The sequence below is a fragment of the Bos indicus genome, chromosome 3 (genome assembly GCF_029378745.1).
Source record: "Bos indicus isolate NIAB-ARS_2022 breed Sahiwal x Tharparkar chromosome 3, NIAB-ARS_B.indTharparkar_mat_pri_1.0, whole genome shotgun sequence".
NCBI classification, from domain to species: domain Eukaryota; kingdom Metazoa; phylum Chordata; class Mammalia; order Artiodactyla; family Bovidae; genus Bos; species Bos indicus.
In genome coordinates, this window is record NC_091762.1 from 31,913,020 (window position 1) to 31,929,373 (window position 16,354).

General features: G+C 46.9%; 1 protein-coding gene across 2 annotated transcripts in view; it reads left to right on the top strand.

Annotated features, from left to right (window-relative positions):
• The window catches only part of KCND3 (potassium voltage-gated channel subfamily D member 3), a 231,573-nt gene extending 215,720 nt beyond the window's left edge, over positions 1–15,853 (top strand). Inside the window, exons 4-8 of one of the 2 annotated variants that reach the window (XM_019956828.2) lie at positions 5,772–5,873; positions 6,205–6,294; positions 7,800–7,856; positions 9,235–9,482; positions 10,397–15,853. In XM_019956828.2, coding sequence (XP_019812387.1) covers positions 5,772–5,873; positions 6,205–6,294; positions 7,800–7,856; positions 9,235–9,482; positions 10,397–10,598 — 699 coding nt within the window. In that variant the 3' untranslated portion in view covers positions 10,599–15,853. The remainder of the gene's footprint in view (positions 1–5,771; positions 5,874–6,204; positions 6,295–7,799; positions 7,857–9,234; positions 9,483–10,396) is intronic. The other variant, XM_070785919.1, reaches the window with a different exon arrangement.
• Positions 15,854–16,354: the final 501 nt, after the last annotated feature.

The window sequence follows — 16,354 nt, forward strand, 5'->3', positions numbered from 1 at the left end:
AGGGTAAGCACTAGCCCATGTGCCTCGGGTGGAAAGGAAAGGACCAAAAACTTGTCATCCTTTCCCATTATGACTGATTTGCTTGGGATTAGGGCCTCCTTTGTAGCTCAGTTGGTAAAGAATCTGCCTGCAGTGCAGGAGACCCGGGTTCAATCCCTGGGTTGGGAAGATCTCCTGGAGAAGGAAATGGCAACCCACTCCAGTATCCTTGGCCTGGAAAATCTCATGGACAGCGGAGCCTGGTGGGCTGCAGTTCATGGGGTCGCAAAGAGTCGGGCATGACTGAGTGACTATCACTTACTTATTTACTTACTTATTGCTGAAATGATTCCATGACTCTTTGCTACAGAGACTGGCTCCTCTAAGCCAGGTGAGCTGGAGATCGAGTAAGGAGGCAGTGGACAGAGAGAGGGGGACATCTGAGTGGGGATTTTCATTGAAATAATTATAGGTACACATGTAGCTATAAAATTACCATATCCAATGCATGGGCATTGACATAGCTACAACCCACCAAGCCTGTTCAGACTTGCCCGGTTTTGCTTGTGCCCATGTGTGCCTCTGTGTGATGTTTGATACCGTTTTATCACCTATGCAAGATCACACATCCCCCACCTCAGTCAAGATACAACACAGTTTCAACACCACAAGGATCCCTTCCACTGTATCTCTTACAACCACTCCCCCCAATACCCCTCCACCCTGTCTCTAAACCCTGGAAGCCATTTATCTGTCCTCCCTTTATAAAATGTTTTCATCTTTTAAATGGTATATCAATGGGCTTATATAGTAGGTAACCTTTGGAGACTGGCTTTTCCCATTTTGTTGTAATTTCCTCGAGATTCACCCAAGTCAGGTGAATTAGTAGTCTGTTCCTTTTCCTTCCTGAGTAGTATTCCCTGGTATGGGTGCATCCCAGTTATGATTACCAATTTGCATGTTGAGGGACATTGAGTTATTACAAGTAAAGCTGCTGTTAACAGCCACTTGCAGGTTTGTGTGCGAATAAAACTTTTCTTTTCTCTGAGATGAATGCTTAAGAGTGCAATTGCCCATGGTCTCTTTCGGCTTTTCCAGTTCTCTCCCTTTCTCCTTCCTCTGCCTCTCCCAGGGCAGAGATGTCGATACTCACGCTCCAAGGACACCTGGCAGCCAGCCAGCCAGGAAGTGCTTCATCGTGAAAGGCTCCTAGGGGCCCCCAGAATTCTTGGGCTTATTAGCCTGTACCAGGAACTGTCCCCAGGGTGGCAGAATCCTCCATCCTGACCTCTCCTCCAAACCTGGAATCTCCACAGCTGTTGAAAATGCAAGTTTTGGGCTTTGTTCATCAGGTTAAAACTTGCCCGAATGGAGCTTAAATGTAGGGAAGAAGAGGGATGTTATGGAAGCAGCATTGGCCTGAAGGTTGGAAGATCTGAGCTGAAGTCTTGCCCTGAAAAAGTCCCTTCCCCTCACATCCTCCATTTCTTTGTCTTTATCTTTTTTTTTTTTTTTTCATTTCTTTGTCTTTAAAACAGCCTAGATGATATCCACATTCCTTTAACTCTTACACTGTACTTCTGGCCATAGAAGAGAGGGAGGCTAACCAGCCCACACAAGGACTGAGTGCATCACAGTGGCTTTTTTAACGTGGATTTCTGGCCAACTGTGTAGGATCATCTTCCTTCCTGGGCCATCACAAGCCTCACTTGAGCAAACATTCAGTGCAAAGCTCTGTGCTAGGTGCTTAAGATGAAAATGTGCATAAACCACAGACTCTGGCCCTCAGGAGCTCAAAGTCAAGCCAAAAGTCCTCACCAAATTACATGTGCTGGGTAGGGTTCTGTGAATACATTGCAGACCTCTTTATCCTGTGTGAGAAATGATTAAACGATATAGTGCATTTGATATGACAATCTGTTGCCTTAATAGAGCCCAGGGTAAGATAAGATTAAAAGAAGTGCCACAGAGGAGAGCAGGAGAATCTTTCATCTCAAGAAAGTAATGAAGACAGAGCCCAGATACAAGAAAGGTCTGGCTCTAAGTGGTGCAATCAAATTATATAAGGCTATAATGAGCTTGACACAATTGGATTTCCATATGCAGCTCTCAACACCCAGCACTCACCCCAAACAATAACAGCACATCCTCAAATGATGGAGGACTTGTGTGAATGCAGACATGGAATGGAGGGGAGAGGTGGAGCTGCATCCCTGGGAGGAGAACTGTCCTGCAACTTGAATGTATGTTCTTTGCTCAGAGAGAGGAGGAATGAGGGGCTTGCTTACCACCCTTTCTCTCCCAGCTTCCTCTTTTCATTCTCGATCTAGAGGAGAGTTCTTTCTCAGATATACAGGCAGATCTTCCAGGCTCAAGTGCTGACCTCTTCCCCATATTTAGAAACCAGGGAAGGTCGCTGACTTGTCCCTGCAAGGACATCCTGGCCACAGTGGGGTTTCCCAGAACACGATAGGTATCATGTGTTCTTTGCGCTTCTGTTGAGAGCCAGAAGCCAAGTCCCTGGCCTCCTTTTAGTGGATGAGTGCTGGGGTCCAGCCCCAGCTGATCCAGGGTATTCGAAGCGGGGACGGCGTCAGCGAGGGTCAGGATACAATAGCTTCAATTAGATATTAATTAAAGATATAAAGAGTAATAGAATAAGGATAGCTCAGTAGGAAAATTCAGTGGAGAAAAGAGGCTGAGTGGCTTGGTTTACGCAGGAGACCAATAAAACTTCAAGACAAGAAGTTTGCACCACTTACGTAGGCCACAGGCGTCCTTCTGTTCTCCCGAAGGAGAGGAGACACTGAGGCCTCCCCAGTCGGATCTTAGAAGCCCAGGCATAATTAGTAAGCATGGCGGGTTCCGCGCTCCAGATGGAGACTCAGCCAGAATGAGAGAGAGAGCGACATGGGGAGACCAGTATTTCGAGAAACTGATCCCAATTCTTTATTTTCCAGAGTCTGTTTTTATACACTGAGATGTTATACAAAAGTCACGTGGGGACAGCAGTCCTGACTTTTATTAAAGTCAGGTGCTTCATACAAATGTATACAGAGGTCTTAGGGGTGTTACATCATCTTCTGGCCAGGGGGGCCTGCTGACAATTTACGACCCTCTCCTTGTGACAACGGTCAGTCAACCAGGACACTTATTTCTCCAGAGGTGATTATTCTTAAAACAGACGCCACCCAAATAAAGTTACATTCCTATGGGGTGAGGGTGTAGTGGGTTTTAGTTAAGGAAAGAATTTACTTAGCCTAAGGTCTAACGTGATTAATATCAAAGGTTAATACTTATGTCTTCTATATACTCATTAACATGTGTAAGGGCAGGGGATGTGGAGACTTAGCAACAAACATTGGCTCAACAAATGAAAAACCCTTCACCAATACAATTTCTAATCAGCCCATTATACTTATACTAATAGTTTTCTAACTTTTCTAAGGAACCTGTTTTTAGAAGGTTTAAAGCATCTTGTGCCTCTCACGGTTGGGAGGCTGTGAGCGATCACATGTGGCCGGACAAGCCTGTCAGGCAGGCCAGAGAACCTTCAGAGGAGTTTGTAGGTTAAAACACTCTTGTCACACCCAGGAGTTTTTATTAACTGGAGCTCTAAGTCAACTCCTTCTCCGAAAGAGGTGGTGGGGGACAGCCCCCCGTAAAGTCAGAGGTGTAGGTGAGAGCACAAAGTAGCAAAGTAGGCAGGCTCTGGTTATGGGGGTAGATGCTCGAGGATTTCCAGGGGGACTCCTGAGGCTCGATCCCGCCTTTGCGTACGTCGAGCCTCCTTCCTTATGACCTTTGTCATGGGCAGAGTACCTCACTCTGGCCCCCAACAGATGAGCCAGACCAGCAGGGCACTTGGGGAGGACACTTGCCCATGCTGGGGAGAAGGCGACAAGAAATGAAAATCACCACAATTTTTCAAGGACGCCTCTGTTCAGAGTCTATGCTGAAGTTAAGTGTGGATTTTCCCTGAGGCAGGAGGAAGGACCCCTCTGGCCTAAAAGAGGGCTGTTAGTCCACGTGGGCTCCTCTGCTTCCTGGAGCTGGGTCTAGATCCACAAGAGCCCAAACGTGAAGCTGCATGTTTTTAAACCAGCAGGAAGCCCTCTACCCATCCCTTCTCCCTCCCGAAGCCTCTTTCCTGTTAGGCCTCACTCCGCGATAGTGCTGCTGTCATGGTGACACCGATTATGTTTATTGGGAAGGAGACAAGAAGCCAACCTATGCAGCATGTCCCGCCTCTCCCATGGCTTCTGCAAGCAGGAGAGATGAGCATGCATGGCTGAGGTCCCATGCAGTCTTCCTGTGGGATACTGCTACAGGCCTCCCAGGATGGAGCTGAGGAGATTTCTGGTGCCATAGCTAAGGCCGGGGCTTCCCTGGCAGCTCAGACAGTAAGGAATCTGTCTGTAATGGGGGAGACCCAGGTTTGATCCCTGGGTCAGGAAGATCCTTTGAAGAAGGGAATGGCTACCCACTGCAGTATTCTTGCCTGGAGACTTCCAGGGACAGAAGAGCCCAGCAGGCTACAGTCCATGGGGTTGCAAAGAGTCAAACACGACTGAGCAACTAACATAGCTCAAGCCAGGGTGGTGTATGGAAATATGTTCCGTCTTCCCCTCTGTCACCCACATTGGGCCCCTTGTCACACATACATGAATCTACATTCATTCCCATAGACATGCACGACAAAACAGACATATAGAGACATACCCCAAAGACAGACATGAAATTGTAAATTCATCTATTGATTTACAACTTGCTAGGCACTGGAGAGATACCAGTGAACAAAACAAAAACCGCTACCTTCGAGGACTTTGTTTTTTTATTTATTGGGGTATAGTTGCTTTACAACATTGTAACTAGTTTCTGCTGTAGAGTGTAGTGAATCACCCATTTGTATACACATTTCCTCTCCCTTATGAATGCCCCTCCCATCTAGGTCACCACATTGCACTGAGTAGAGTTCCCCACTCTGTACCATAGGCTCTTGTATGCATGCGTGCTAAGTCGCTTCAGTCATGTCTGACTCTTTGTGACCCTATGGACTGTAGCCCACCAGGCTCCTCTGTCCATGGGATTCTCCAGGCGAGAGTATCAGAATGGGTTGCCGTACCCTCCTCCAGGGGCTCTCCCCGACCCAGGGATAGAACCCTCTATGTTGCCTGTATTGGAGGCGGGTTCTTTCCTACTAGCACCATCTGGGAAGCCCCCACAGGCTCTTACTAGTTATCTATTCCAGGCACAGCAGTGTACACATGTCACTCCTAAATCTCCCAATTCATCCCACCCTCTTGTTTCCCTGCTTGAGGTCCATACGTTTGTTCTCTACGTCTGTGTCTTTATTTCTGCTTTGCAAATAGGTTTATCTGTACCATTTTTCTAGATTCCACATGTATAACCAGACCTTGAGGAGCTTAACATTCTGGTGGGGGAGAGAGACAGTAACAAGATAACTATATAAAACATATACTACCTTAGTAATGAATGCTAAGGAAAAAATAGAAAGATGGGGAGGAGTTGAAGGCCACATGTACACACTCCCTGATTTTCTCCTAATTAACTGGTATTTGGGAACCTGCTGAATGTAGGGAGAAGCACTGGAACCTAGGGGAGAATCAGGGAGCTCTAACATGTGCTCCTTGCAAGGGCCTGCAGTCTGGCGATGAGAAATACCCTGATGCAATACTGAGTGGATAGAGGTCATGAAATTTGGGGGAAGGAGGGAGGACTTTGATGAGTAATAGTCCCCCTCACTCTTTTATCATCTCTGTCAATCACAGAAGGCCCGCCTGGCCAGGATCCGTGTGGCCAAAACTGGCAGCTCCAACGCCTACCTGCACAGCAAGCGCAACGGACTCCTCAACGAAGCGCTGGAGCTTCTGGTAGGTGCCCAGAGGACCTGGGGCCGGGAGGTGGAAGGGAGGATGAACTTGGTTTCTCCTCCCAGGGGCACCAGCACTTCTGCCCCAAAGCCCCAGACTTTCCCCCAGTAGCAGCCCTCTCCACATACCTCTTCCTTAGGGTTATCATTGTATCCCTAAGCCAGCTTTAGCTTAGGTGCCCCTAGCCAAAGGCTAACATGTTCTAGGGTGACCCTAAAATTTGGTTCATCCAGATTTTTCTGGTCCCTCCTCCCTTCTGTGGAGAAATGAAGGAGATGGAGAGAAGGAGAGCCACCAGCTTTACACTCAGTCTCTCATCTTTTCTTCCTAGGGCACCCCAGAAGAGGAGAACATGGGCAAGACAACCTCACTCATCGAGAGCCAGCACCATCACCTGCTGCACTGCCTGGAAAAAACCACTGTGAGTCCCAGCCCAGTGCCACCTCCTTTCTCATCCCCGACCCCTGACCCTTGTCTAAGGTCAGAACTTACCGAGTGTGAACTCTGTGCCCACATCCTCACCTTGGGCCAAGCTTCAGAAGTCAAAGTCTGTCCCCTTAGATCAAAAGAGTAGCAATGAGGTCTCTACCAACCCTCAGAAGGAAGACCCCAAGGGTCGGAGGCCAGCTCTGTCCTGCAGTGGCACAGAGGAGGCCATTCCCCTGGACTTCTCACACAACCCCTCTATCCCCATCCCCATGGCCCATTTCTTAGTTACTGAGGCCTAAGGGCTATGTCTATAGTTTCTCAGTTCTGATGGGCATCACTCTTCAAAAGTAGGGCTGAATTTATAATAGATTGCTACAAGACAGCAGAGAAGAATGTCAACTTCTGTCCCAACCCTGGGGCTAGACGGATGGAACTTGTGGGTCCCTCTGCTCCCTCCACTCCACTTGAAACAGGAGACAGTGAATGAAAGAGGCAGTGCATATGTTGCTCTAGCCAGGGATTTTACCAGTGCCACCCCGTCTTAGCCACCCTGCGATTCTCAGGGAATTCAGATTCTGAAAGGCTTATTGTTAAAATAGAGTCATGGCTTAGGGTACCCCAGCTGGAATGTGGAATGATGCTTGTGCCTCACCAACAGGCTGAAAGGAAGGGCAGTGGGGCCAACCCTGGACCCTTGGCAAAAGTGTTAGAAATAGTGGGGAGGGAGGAGAAGTCAGGCTGGACAACCAAAGAGGGACAAAGGGAAACTTTGCTGTTTCTTTCTAGGATCTCCCTCCCCAAAAAGCCCAAAGTCAGGGCTCAGCACACTAAAGAGGGAACTTTCTAATTCTCTATATTCCATATCTTGGCCTCCCAGATGTGGGGGGAACAGATATTAGATGACTCTTAGATGAGACAAAGGGAGACATTGGATGGCAGTTGAACCCAATGAGGACTTCCAAGGTGGGAAGGTACTCTGAAAACCCTAGTTTCCAGGATTTATCCAATATTTCATAGAGTCAAGAACTGTATATGCATATCTAGAATTTTTCTCAAAGATTCAGAGCTTGCCAAAGAAATAGGCCTGGACCCAACTGCCCTTTCCAAGTTGCATGTGCTGGGTGGAATGTGTAAGTTGAAAGGATATGGGTGAAATTTAATACTGGGTTTGAAGGGATGGAATGTTGGCATTGAAGAAATGAGATCTTGGAATTGAGGGATGGAATGCTGGCATTGAAGGGGTGGAATGCCGAATTTGGGGGAAAGAATGTCGGATTGGGGGTGGGGGGATATTGGGATTAAAAGATGGAATGCTGGGTTTTAGGGGAGGAATGTTGGACTCCAGGGGTGGAATGCTGGGACAAAGGAGGAAGAATGTGGGGAGCGAGCGAGGGTGAAATGCTGGGATTGAGAGACTGAATGTCAGAACTGAGCTTGGGAATGCTGGAATGTACAATCAATGGTGTTTTTATCTTCTGTTGGCATGTTGTCCTGTAGGGGTTGTCCTATCTTGTGGATGATCCCCTGTTATCTGTACGAACCTCCACCATCAAGGTATAACTTTTTAAAACTTTGATTGATGTTTCTCTCTCTGATTCCTCTGAGTCTGTGGAGTCTCCTCTTTTTACCCCCTGGTCTGGTTCTCTGCATGCGCTGTTGATTCTTCTGGGGCTTACTCCACCTCTGCTGTCACACCCAGGACCAGCTCAGGCTTCCAGTTTTCTTGTGCCTTTCTGATTCCCTTTTTTGACCTCCCCAGGGGCTTGGAGGGGTGGTGGGACATGGAACTAGTGTTGGTATCCTGTGAGTGTCCATGTGCCACGTCTGTATATGCCCCCACCCCCCAACTCCATGGGAACTGCTGGTATCGAATGTCGGGGCTGGTCTCTCTCTCTCTGAACTCTGTTCTCATGCTACTTCTCCTCACTCTGGCAGCCTTGGCCAGGCTGTTCATGCCATAGATGTTTAGTCACCTTGGCCAAACAACCACATTATAGTCATCCTGTGTTGCACTCCACCCTATCCTGATGGCCTCCACTGACAGTCTGTTAGCATCCCCTCCCCATGCTGACACTTGACCTAGGGAATCCTGTGCCTTTAGGTGTATTAAGGAGCCATACTCCATAACCAGCTTCCCTGGCAGCTCAGTCGGTACAGAGTCTGCCTGCAACGTAGGAGATCCAGGTTCAAACCCTGGGTTGGAAAGATCCTCTGGAGAAGAGAATGGCAACCCACTCCAGTATTCTTGCCTGGAGAATCCCATGGACGTAGCAGGCTACAGTCCATGGGGTCACAAAGAGTTGGACACGACTAACTGACTTTCACTTCAACCCATAACCAGGTGGGAAAAAATCAATCATCAAAAGAAACGATAACTCTGACATTGTGACCCCATTGGCCTTCAAGAGCAAAGCTCTCCAAATTCTGTGAATAATTCAATGCCTTTAAAATCTTGTGTCTCATGCTTACCCAGGATTCATAAGGACCTCACCCAGTAAAGCCAGAAAAAGACAACCTAGCACACCCACTACTCACAGTCAGGGACTCCCTGCCTGCTGCCCCTGCGGGGGCAATCCTGTCAAAGCCTACAAAGTCCGGCAAGTCTTTGCTTCAGCTCTGAGGATGCCACAAAATTCCTCCACATCCCTCTATATCCCTTCAGCCAAAGCCGTAGATGAAGTACAGGAAACATTGTGATTTCATGACTGCAGTGTCCGCCCTTCAGTCTGCTGACCAGGGCCGCCCATGGGAATCTCTTCCTTCCTTCCTTCGATGCCTGTGGGACACCCCCGGGTCCGGAATGCTTCTTGGTGCTCCAGGCAGCTGGGCACCCTCCTCTCAAGGCCCAGAACAGAGGCAGAGTGCTGGAGCTCATCCCCCTCCCGCCCCCACTTCCTATCTCTCTTACCTGTTCTCCCTCTGCTTCCCACAGAACCACGAGTTCATAGATGAGCAGATGTTTGAGCAGAACTGCATGGAGAGTTCAATGCAGAACTACCCATCCACACGGAGTCCTTCATTGTCCAGCCACCCGGGCCTCACGACCACCTGCTGCTCCCGTCGTAGTAAGAAAACCACACACCTGCCCAATTCCAACTTGCCGGCCACCCGCCTGCGCAGCATGCAAGAGCTCAGCACGATCCACATCCAGGGCAGTGAGCAGCCCTCCCTCACTACCAGGTGGGTGGCTCCCGTCCATCGCTCCCTGAGGCTTTTAGGCACTCCCTGGGCTTCCCTGTGGCTCAGCTGATAAAGAATCTGCCTGCAATGTGGGAGACCTGGGTTTGATCCCTGGGTTGGGAAGATCCCCTGGAGAAGGAAAAGGCTACCCACTCCAGTATTCTGGCCTGGAGAAATCCATGGACTGTATAGTCTGTGGAGTCGCAAGGAATCGGACACGACTGAGAGACTTTCACTTTCACTTTCATAGAGTGATGCCATCTCCACGTTAGGAGAACCCTGGGGTCTTTGGCCCTCCCTCCCCCATATCTAATACAAGGGCCTCCCCCACCTTCCTTCTCATACTTGCAAGTTAGCCCAGAAGTCCCTCCTATGCTTAGGACACTATAGCATGTTTAGGCCCAGTGGTGGTTGGGGCGGGGGGAGGGTGGGGTGGTGGTTAGATATGAGAAACAAGTCACAACAAAAATCCAAAAATGACCTCCCTGGTGGAGAGAATGACTGTTTTCTCAAGAAAGTAATTTTCACAATTGTATTAGACATGGCTTATCCCAGGCTGTTTGTGCATCACAAAGTGATTCTGCTTATATTTAAGCCACTTCCCACTACCTCCAATGAATTGCAAAGAATTCAGGGGAAGTAAAATCAAGTTAAACAAATGACAGGAAATAGTACAATGGAGGGGAAAATGTATACTCTGAATTCCAAAACCCAATATGCATGACTTTTGCAATTTGGGGTAGTTGAGGAATAATCATCAGAATGGATAATTACAGGCCAAATACCAAAAGCAGAGATAGAGGGACACCCAAACCACCTCCTAGTTACTATAAGCTAGACATGTAGAGAGTCACAGAAGCTTTGGGACACTAGCAAGATGAACCATCATCAACTCACTCTTTTTTTTATCCCAGTCGTTCCAGCCTTAATTTGAAAGCAGATGACGGACTGAGACCAAACTGCAAAACATCCCAGATCACCACAGCCATCATCAGCATCCCCACTCCCCCAGCACTAACCCCAGAAGGTGAAAGTCGGCCACCCCCTGCCAGCCCGGGCCCCAACACGAACATTCCTTCCATAGCCAGCAATGTTGTCAAGGTCTCTGCCTTGTAAAACCACTGGACGGAGGGCCAGTGCAGGTAGTGGGAGTGAAGGGGGCTGGCATGTTGGTGGGTGGCCACTGGGACCACTCCCTCCCCCTTCCCCACTATTCCTGCCTGCCCTGTTGCACCCCTAGCACTGAAACTTGTGCCTGGAAGAGAAGGAGGCAGCGAAGGGGCACGTGAGGTTCACTGCTGCTGGCGTGGACACAGCCCTGAGCTACCGCATCTTGCTGGGGCCAGAGGAAGGGAGGATGGGTGGGGGTAGGGATGGGATGTGGGGGTACAGGCTGTGAGCCAGGCCAGGGCCCGGAGGGGGGGGAGCCTCAGACCAAATAACAGATGTTTCTGGAGACCCCAGTGAAGAAAATACAAGACCAAGAGCAGCACAGAGGCCGAGTTGTCACATGCAAAACAGGAAGAAAATATAACACTGTGTATTTAAGCACCTTTTTCAAGGCTCTTAATGGATAATATTTATTCATGGGAAAAGGTGGAAAACAAAAACACCAACGGAGTTTTGTGAAATGTTTTTCTCCATGGACCCAATACCTTTGAACCAAAACTGCATTTTGTGAGGGTTTTTGTTTTTGTTTTTTTCTCTCTCTCCTTTTATAGCAAAAGCTTTTAGGCTAAGAAGTCAGTTACTGCTGAGTTCTCTCTTCGTTCCCCCAGGTAGATGAGGTCAAATGAGTCTGGGCCCCACTGCCCAGCTGACCTGCACAGAGCTGCCAAGTGACCACACAGCAACACTCACCCTCTGTCTGTCCCTGTCTGCTTTGTCTCTGTACCTCTCTGCTTCACCCCCTGGGTGTTTTTCTCTGTGTCTAGCCATCTGTCTCGACACGGACCCCGGTGATCCTGAGACATGTTAAAGAAGGCCTTCTCCACTGCCAAGCAACCACAGACTCATGCCCGGGAGTTCTATTTATGTGAATGCAGTGGTGGAAGAGAACAGAACAGAGCAAAAATGGGCATTTAGGGATGAGGGACATCTACCTTAAAGAGCAGAGTGCTTCCCTTGTGATTGGAACCATTGGTGTTTGAAGTTTGCATTTCTGGAGAAGAAAGGGAATGACCAGATTTATCACATTGGGATCTTGAAAAAGGAAACAGCCAACACTGGAGAGGCACAGGAAATTTCGGCCTGTGCCAGTGGAGAGAGAACAGAAGAACCCAGGGCTCCCAGCAGCAGCCGGCCCCTGTGGCACCTTGCTCTGCACCCTTCTTTCAGGACCCACCATAAAGCCCATCCAGAGCTCTGCCAAAAGGCTCCATGAGCAGTTAACTGCCGAGAAGGCAGTGGTATGGGGACCAAGCTCTGACTTATCTCATACCTGAGGCAACTCCCACAGAGGCTGCAGAAGGTTAAGCCTGGGTGCCTCATGAAGGATTCTCCAGAGTGAAAGCAAGTGAGAGATCACAGATGATATACTTACCTGGTCTGAATGATGCCTTGGGGTCCGAAGAGTCTTTAGGCCAGCTGTCCCTGAAGATAACTGAAATGGGGTAGAAGCCTGATCACCCCCCTGAAAGTGAGGAAGTAATTATTTCCGGAAAACCCAGACACATTTCTGTGCAAGTGGTTTGTAGCCACGTGGGGCTGGGAACACTATTTCTGGAATCCAATCAATTTTCACTGCTTTTAGCAGAGCAGGTGGGCCTTGGGGTGAGTGACAAAGCCCTTACCACCCTTCCCAAACCCTAGCTAGCCTATTGCAGTCTCTCTAGCCTGGATTCTGAGATATAGGAGTTCCTCAAGAACTCTTTATCCATTCAGCAACTTAGTGATTAGCTGTTTAATCATGGGCCGAGAATTTTTCTGCCCACCAGAGGCATCCAGAGGAGTTTCACTAGCCTGGAACCTAAAAATTACCTTCATTGGCTTCCCTATGACCCCAGCTCTATTGACCCTGCAGAAGGAGAAAGTCAAAGGGTTGTGAGGTGACACCTAACCAGAAGGTGAGCAGAAGGGCAGAGGAGAGGGAGCCTTCTACTTCACGCTGTCCTCATTGGTCACTGACTGGGTCCTTTCTCTGATTTCCCCCTAACCCGAGAATGGGGTGGTTCTGGCCCTCTGAGCTCATGGTAGAAGTAGGCAGAAAGGCTTTACAACTACAGAGGAATTCGTGTGTATACACAAACACACAACAACCTAAACACACTCGGGAATAAGTTCTTCAACCCATTCATGTCATACATATGTCTCATTAGGGAAGGCAGAGGACTGGGCTGGACTCCATTTAAATGGCAGGCCAAGGACTAGAAAAGAAACTTTTCTCTTGAAAGAATGGATAATGGAACAAAGTTAGGAAGGTCTAAAGTTTCTAAGTATGTATCATGAGAACTGAATGGGGTAAAGGATAAAGAGGTAAATAGGAGCATGGTTACATATACATGTGAATGAACTGTGTTTAAGAACAGATCATCACAGGGTTAGAATAATGACTGCTCCAACCTGGGACCTGTTTGGTAGTGTACTGGGGGAGCATATTAGTGGTTCCCATAAAAATTAATGGAGAAATTTTAAAAATCATGTCCCAAATAATTTCCTGTTGTTTTTTGACCCTAATGAACTGAATGTTTTGTATTCCTTAAACTTCATTTCCAAATCTCACATTATACCAGGTCCTAAATGACCACTGGGGCTTCCCTGGTGGCTCAGATGGTAAAGCCTCTGCCTGCAGTGCAGGAGACCGGGGTTCAATCCCTGGGTTGGGAAGATCCCCTGGAGAAGGAAATGGCAACCCACTCCAGTACTCTTGTCTGGAAAATTCCATGGACGGAGGAGACTGGTAGGCTATAGTCCATGGGGTCACAAGGAGTCGGACATGACTAAGCGACTTCACTTCACAGCTGATAAAAAGCTTGGGTTGTCTCAGTGGGGTGGATTTGCTCCTGGAAGGATTTCACCTGGATTTCAAAGGACCATTAGACTAACCCCTTCAGCTCCATCCCTCAATGTAGTCTTAGCCAAAGATGAGAAATCCACTTCACTCAAGAAAATGGCTTGTCTACACAACGGAATACAGCCAGAAGGGCCAATACTGCTAAAGGGTATTTGTAAGTAAACAAAAAGGCCAAATGTGCCACGTCAGTTTAATGTCTAACTTAATGGCCAGTGACTGAAGAAATGGGATATTATCAGGGTTTCCAGGGGACCATGGCTTTCTGGGGAAATGGCTTGAGCTTTCATAGTTCTTTCATGAATCACTTCAGCATAATAGAAGATTCACAAAACTACCCATTCGATCCTACTTAACATTAGGGAGGGTTAAAAGCAAACCAATACGCTACATTCAAATGAATGGAAACTTAGAAAACACGGAATTAAGAGTATATCAAACTAGAAGAGATTAGAGACTATCTAAGTCATTTTACAGTATAGGCTGATGCCCAGAGAAATTAAGTGACCTGCTCAAGGTCATGAGGTCATTTAATGACAGGGCTGGAGTCAGAACCCAAGTCCCTTGAATATTCGTCCAATGCTTTTTCCATTACACACATTGCCTCTCAGCAACAATGCTCAGAGAAGACCCATCAGAGATTACTTGCTATAACTACAGACATAGTCATGTGTGAATGCCAATTATTACTTGGACACAAGCCCTTTGAAACCACCTGACTGTACCAGTATAACCCATACCTTGGAAACTACCATCCACTAGATAGAATCAGCTAAGGACTATCAATTCTGTCAAAAGCAGGTGAGTAAGTGTACAGTCAGGTTTTTTCAGTCCAATTCTGTCTTTCCAATGCCCTTAATGAAGAGAGGGCTAGGACATTTTAAAGCATACTTTATGTAGTCTTTAATCCTTTCTACAACCTCTGGTGGTAGTACGTCAAGAACTAAATCTTTAATTCACAGAGGGGAAAACAGGCAGAAAGAAGCTGAGTGACATTCAAATTCACATGGCAAGCTAGTGGCAGAACTAAGATCGCAATCCAGAGCTTAGACATCTTGCCCTGGGACTTTTCCCTTGACATTATGCTGTATTACTCTGAGGCTTGCTTATATGTTTAATACTTGGACTTTCAGAACCATCCTGAGCCAGGACCTCCAGAAGCACACACTGTACTATTCCTCCTTCATCCCCTCCTTTTATTACCAGTGTCAAGCTCAAGACCAGTTGCATAGAATCCTGTTCAAAAGACTAGGTATTCTCAATGATAGTTGAACACGTGAGTCTACGATCATACAGGAGGATAAAGTCAGCAAGTGGAAAAGTGAAAGTAAGAAAAATAAAAAATTTGAACAAAAATTAAAATGGCCAGTTAATGCTGATTCACAATTAACAAGCATCAATTTATGGATATGCTTGAAGACCTGACCCAGTTTTCAAACGATGATTCCTGCAGCTCAGGATCATGTCACTTTTTAGAATTGATCTAAACCTAGATGTTTAGGCTATTAATGAATTCTAGTGATCCAGGCTCCCTCACTTCAATTACCAGAGAAATACAAGGCATAAACATCCTAACGCTGTTAATCTAAGGCAATATTAGTTTCCCTTCTCATCTAGTTGGCATGGTAACCATAACAGGGACCCAAAAGACTACTTTCCCTGAGTTCCTTATGAAATCTCTGCAAAGCTTTAAAATGAGTGAAGGAAAAATGTTATGACCTGTCACCCTTGGAGCCCAAACAGCATCATGATGAGCATCATTAGAACTAAGAGAAAGTGGATCAGAAAAAGAAACAGCTTTAAAGGGGTTCCTTTTGAGTCTTGTTTTCAATTCAGAATGTTCTATGTTTTTCTCATCAAGTGTGGGAATGAATTTCTCTTAGCAGGTTTCTCAACTACACTGGATGATGTCACACTAACCAGTGTAGGGCACTGACCCAAGTCCTGGGGGGCTCCTTGGACCAATAGACTATTTTACAAACCTGGGTGGTGGGAGGGATGGTATATTTTTGATAATCAGACATTCCAATGTAATGTTTTCCTTAGAGGTCACCCTCCCCCATTAATGTTATCGTGAAAAACATCACGTGTGTTCTTTTCTATTTTCATATAATAAATGGGCTTTGCTTACCAACATCACAATGGCAAAGAAGAAATACTGTACAAAACTGCAGAAAGATAAACATGTGAAATCTTTCTATGGAAACAACAACAAAAAACAAACCAACTCTTGAGTTTCCTGTTGTCTTCTTTTGAAACTGTAGTGCGTATGTTAAAATGTGTATCATTTACAGTATTGAGTCATGTGCCACTGCTGTACCCGATGTATCCAATCTGGATTAAACAACGTGCCACAAAATGATTATGACTGTTTAATACCTGTATTCTCCTGCTCTACATTAGAAAATAAGGGTAATTTGAACAGAGACTTTCTCCCTCGCCAGAAAGTCACAGAATCTCAGAAGGGTGCTTAAGCTCTGGTCTCATCTTCCCTTCCCCATCCTCCCTCAATGCGAGCAACTCCTTTATGACATCCGAGATGGTTCTTGCCTGCTTGTATACTTTAGTCATGGATGTTCACTAACAGGGAAAGCATTTGATTGCATTTGTCAACAGCTCTATTTTGAGACTCAGCCCTGCATTACTGAAAGAAAAATAGGCTTTTATGTATCCGTACTGGTTCTGCTGAGAATACACTGAATATCTACCATCTAAACCAACGTCTCAAACTAAAAGGAAAACTCAAAATTAAACGCTATATAGTGTATAGCAAAAAGCTCGGATATTAGAGGACAGAGCACATGTTCAGGTTCTATCATTTATATGACTTCACATTAGTGTTTGTGTGTGTGCATGTGGTCAC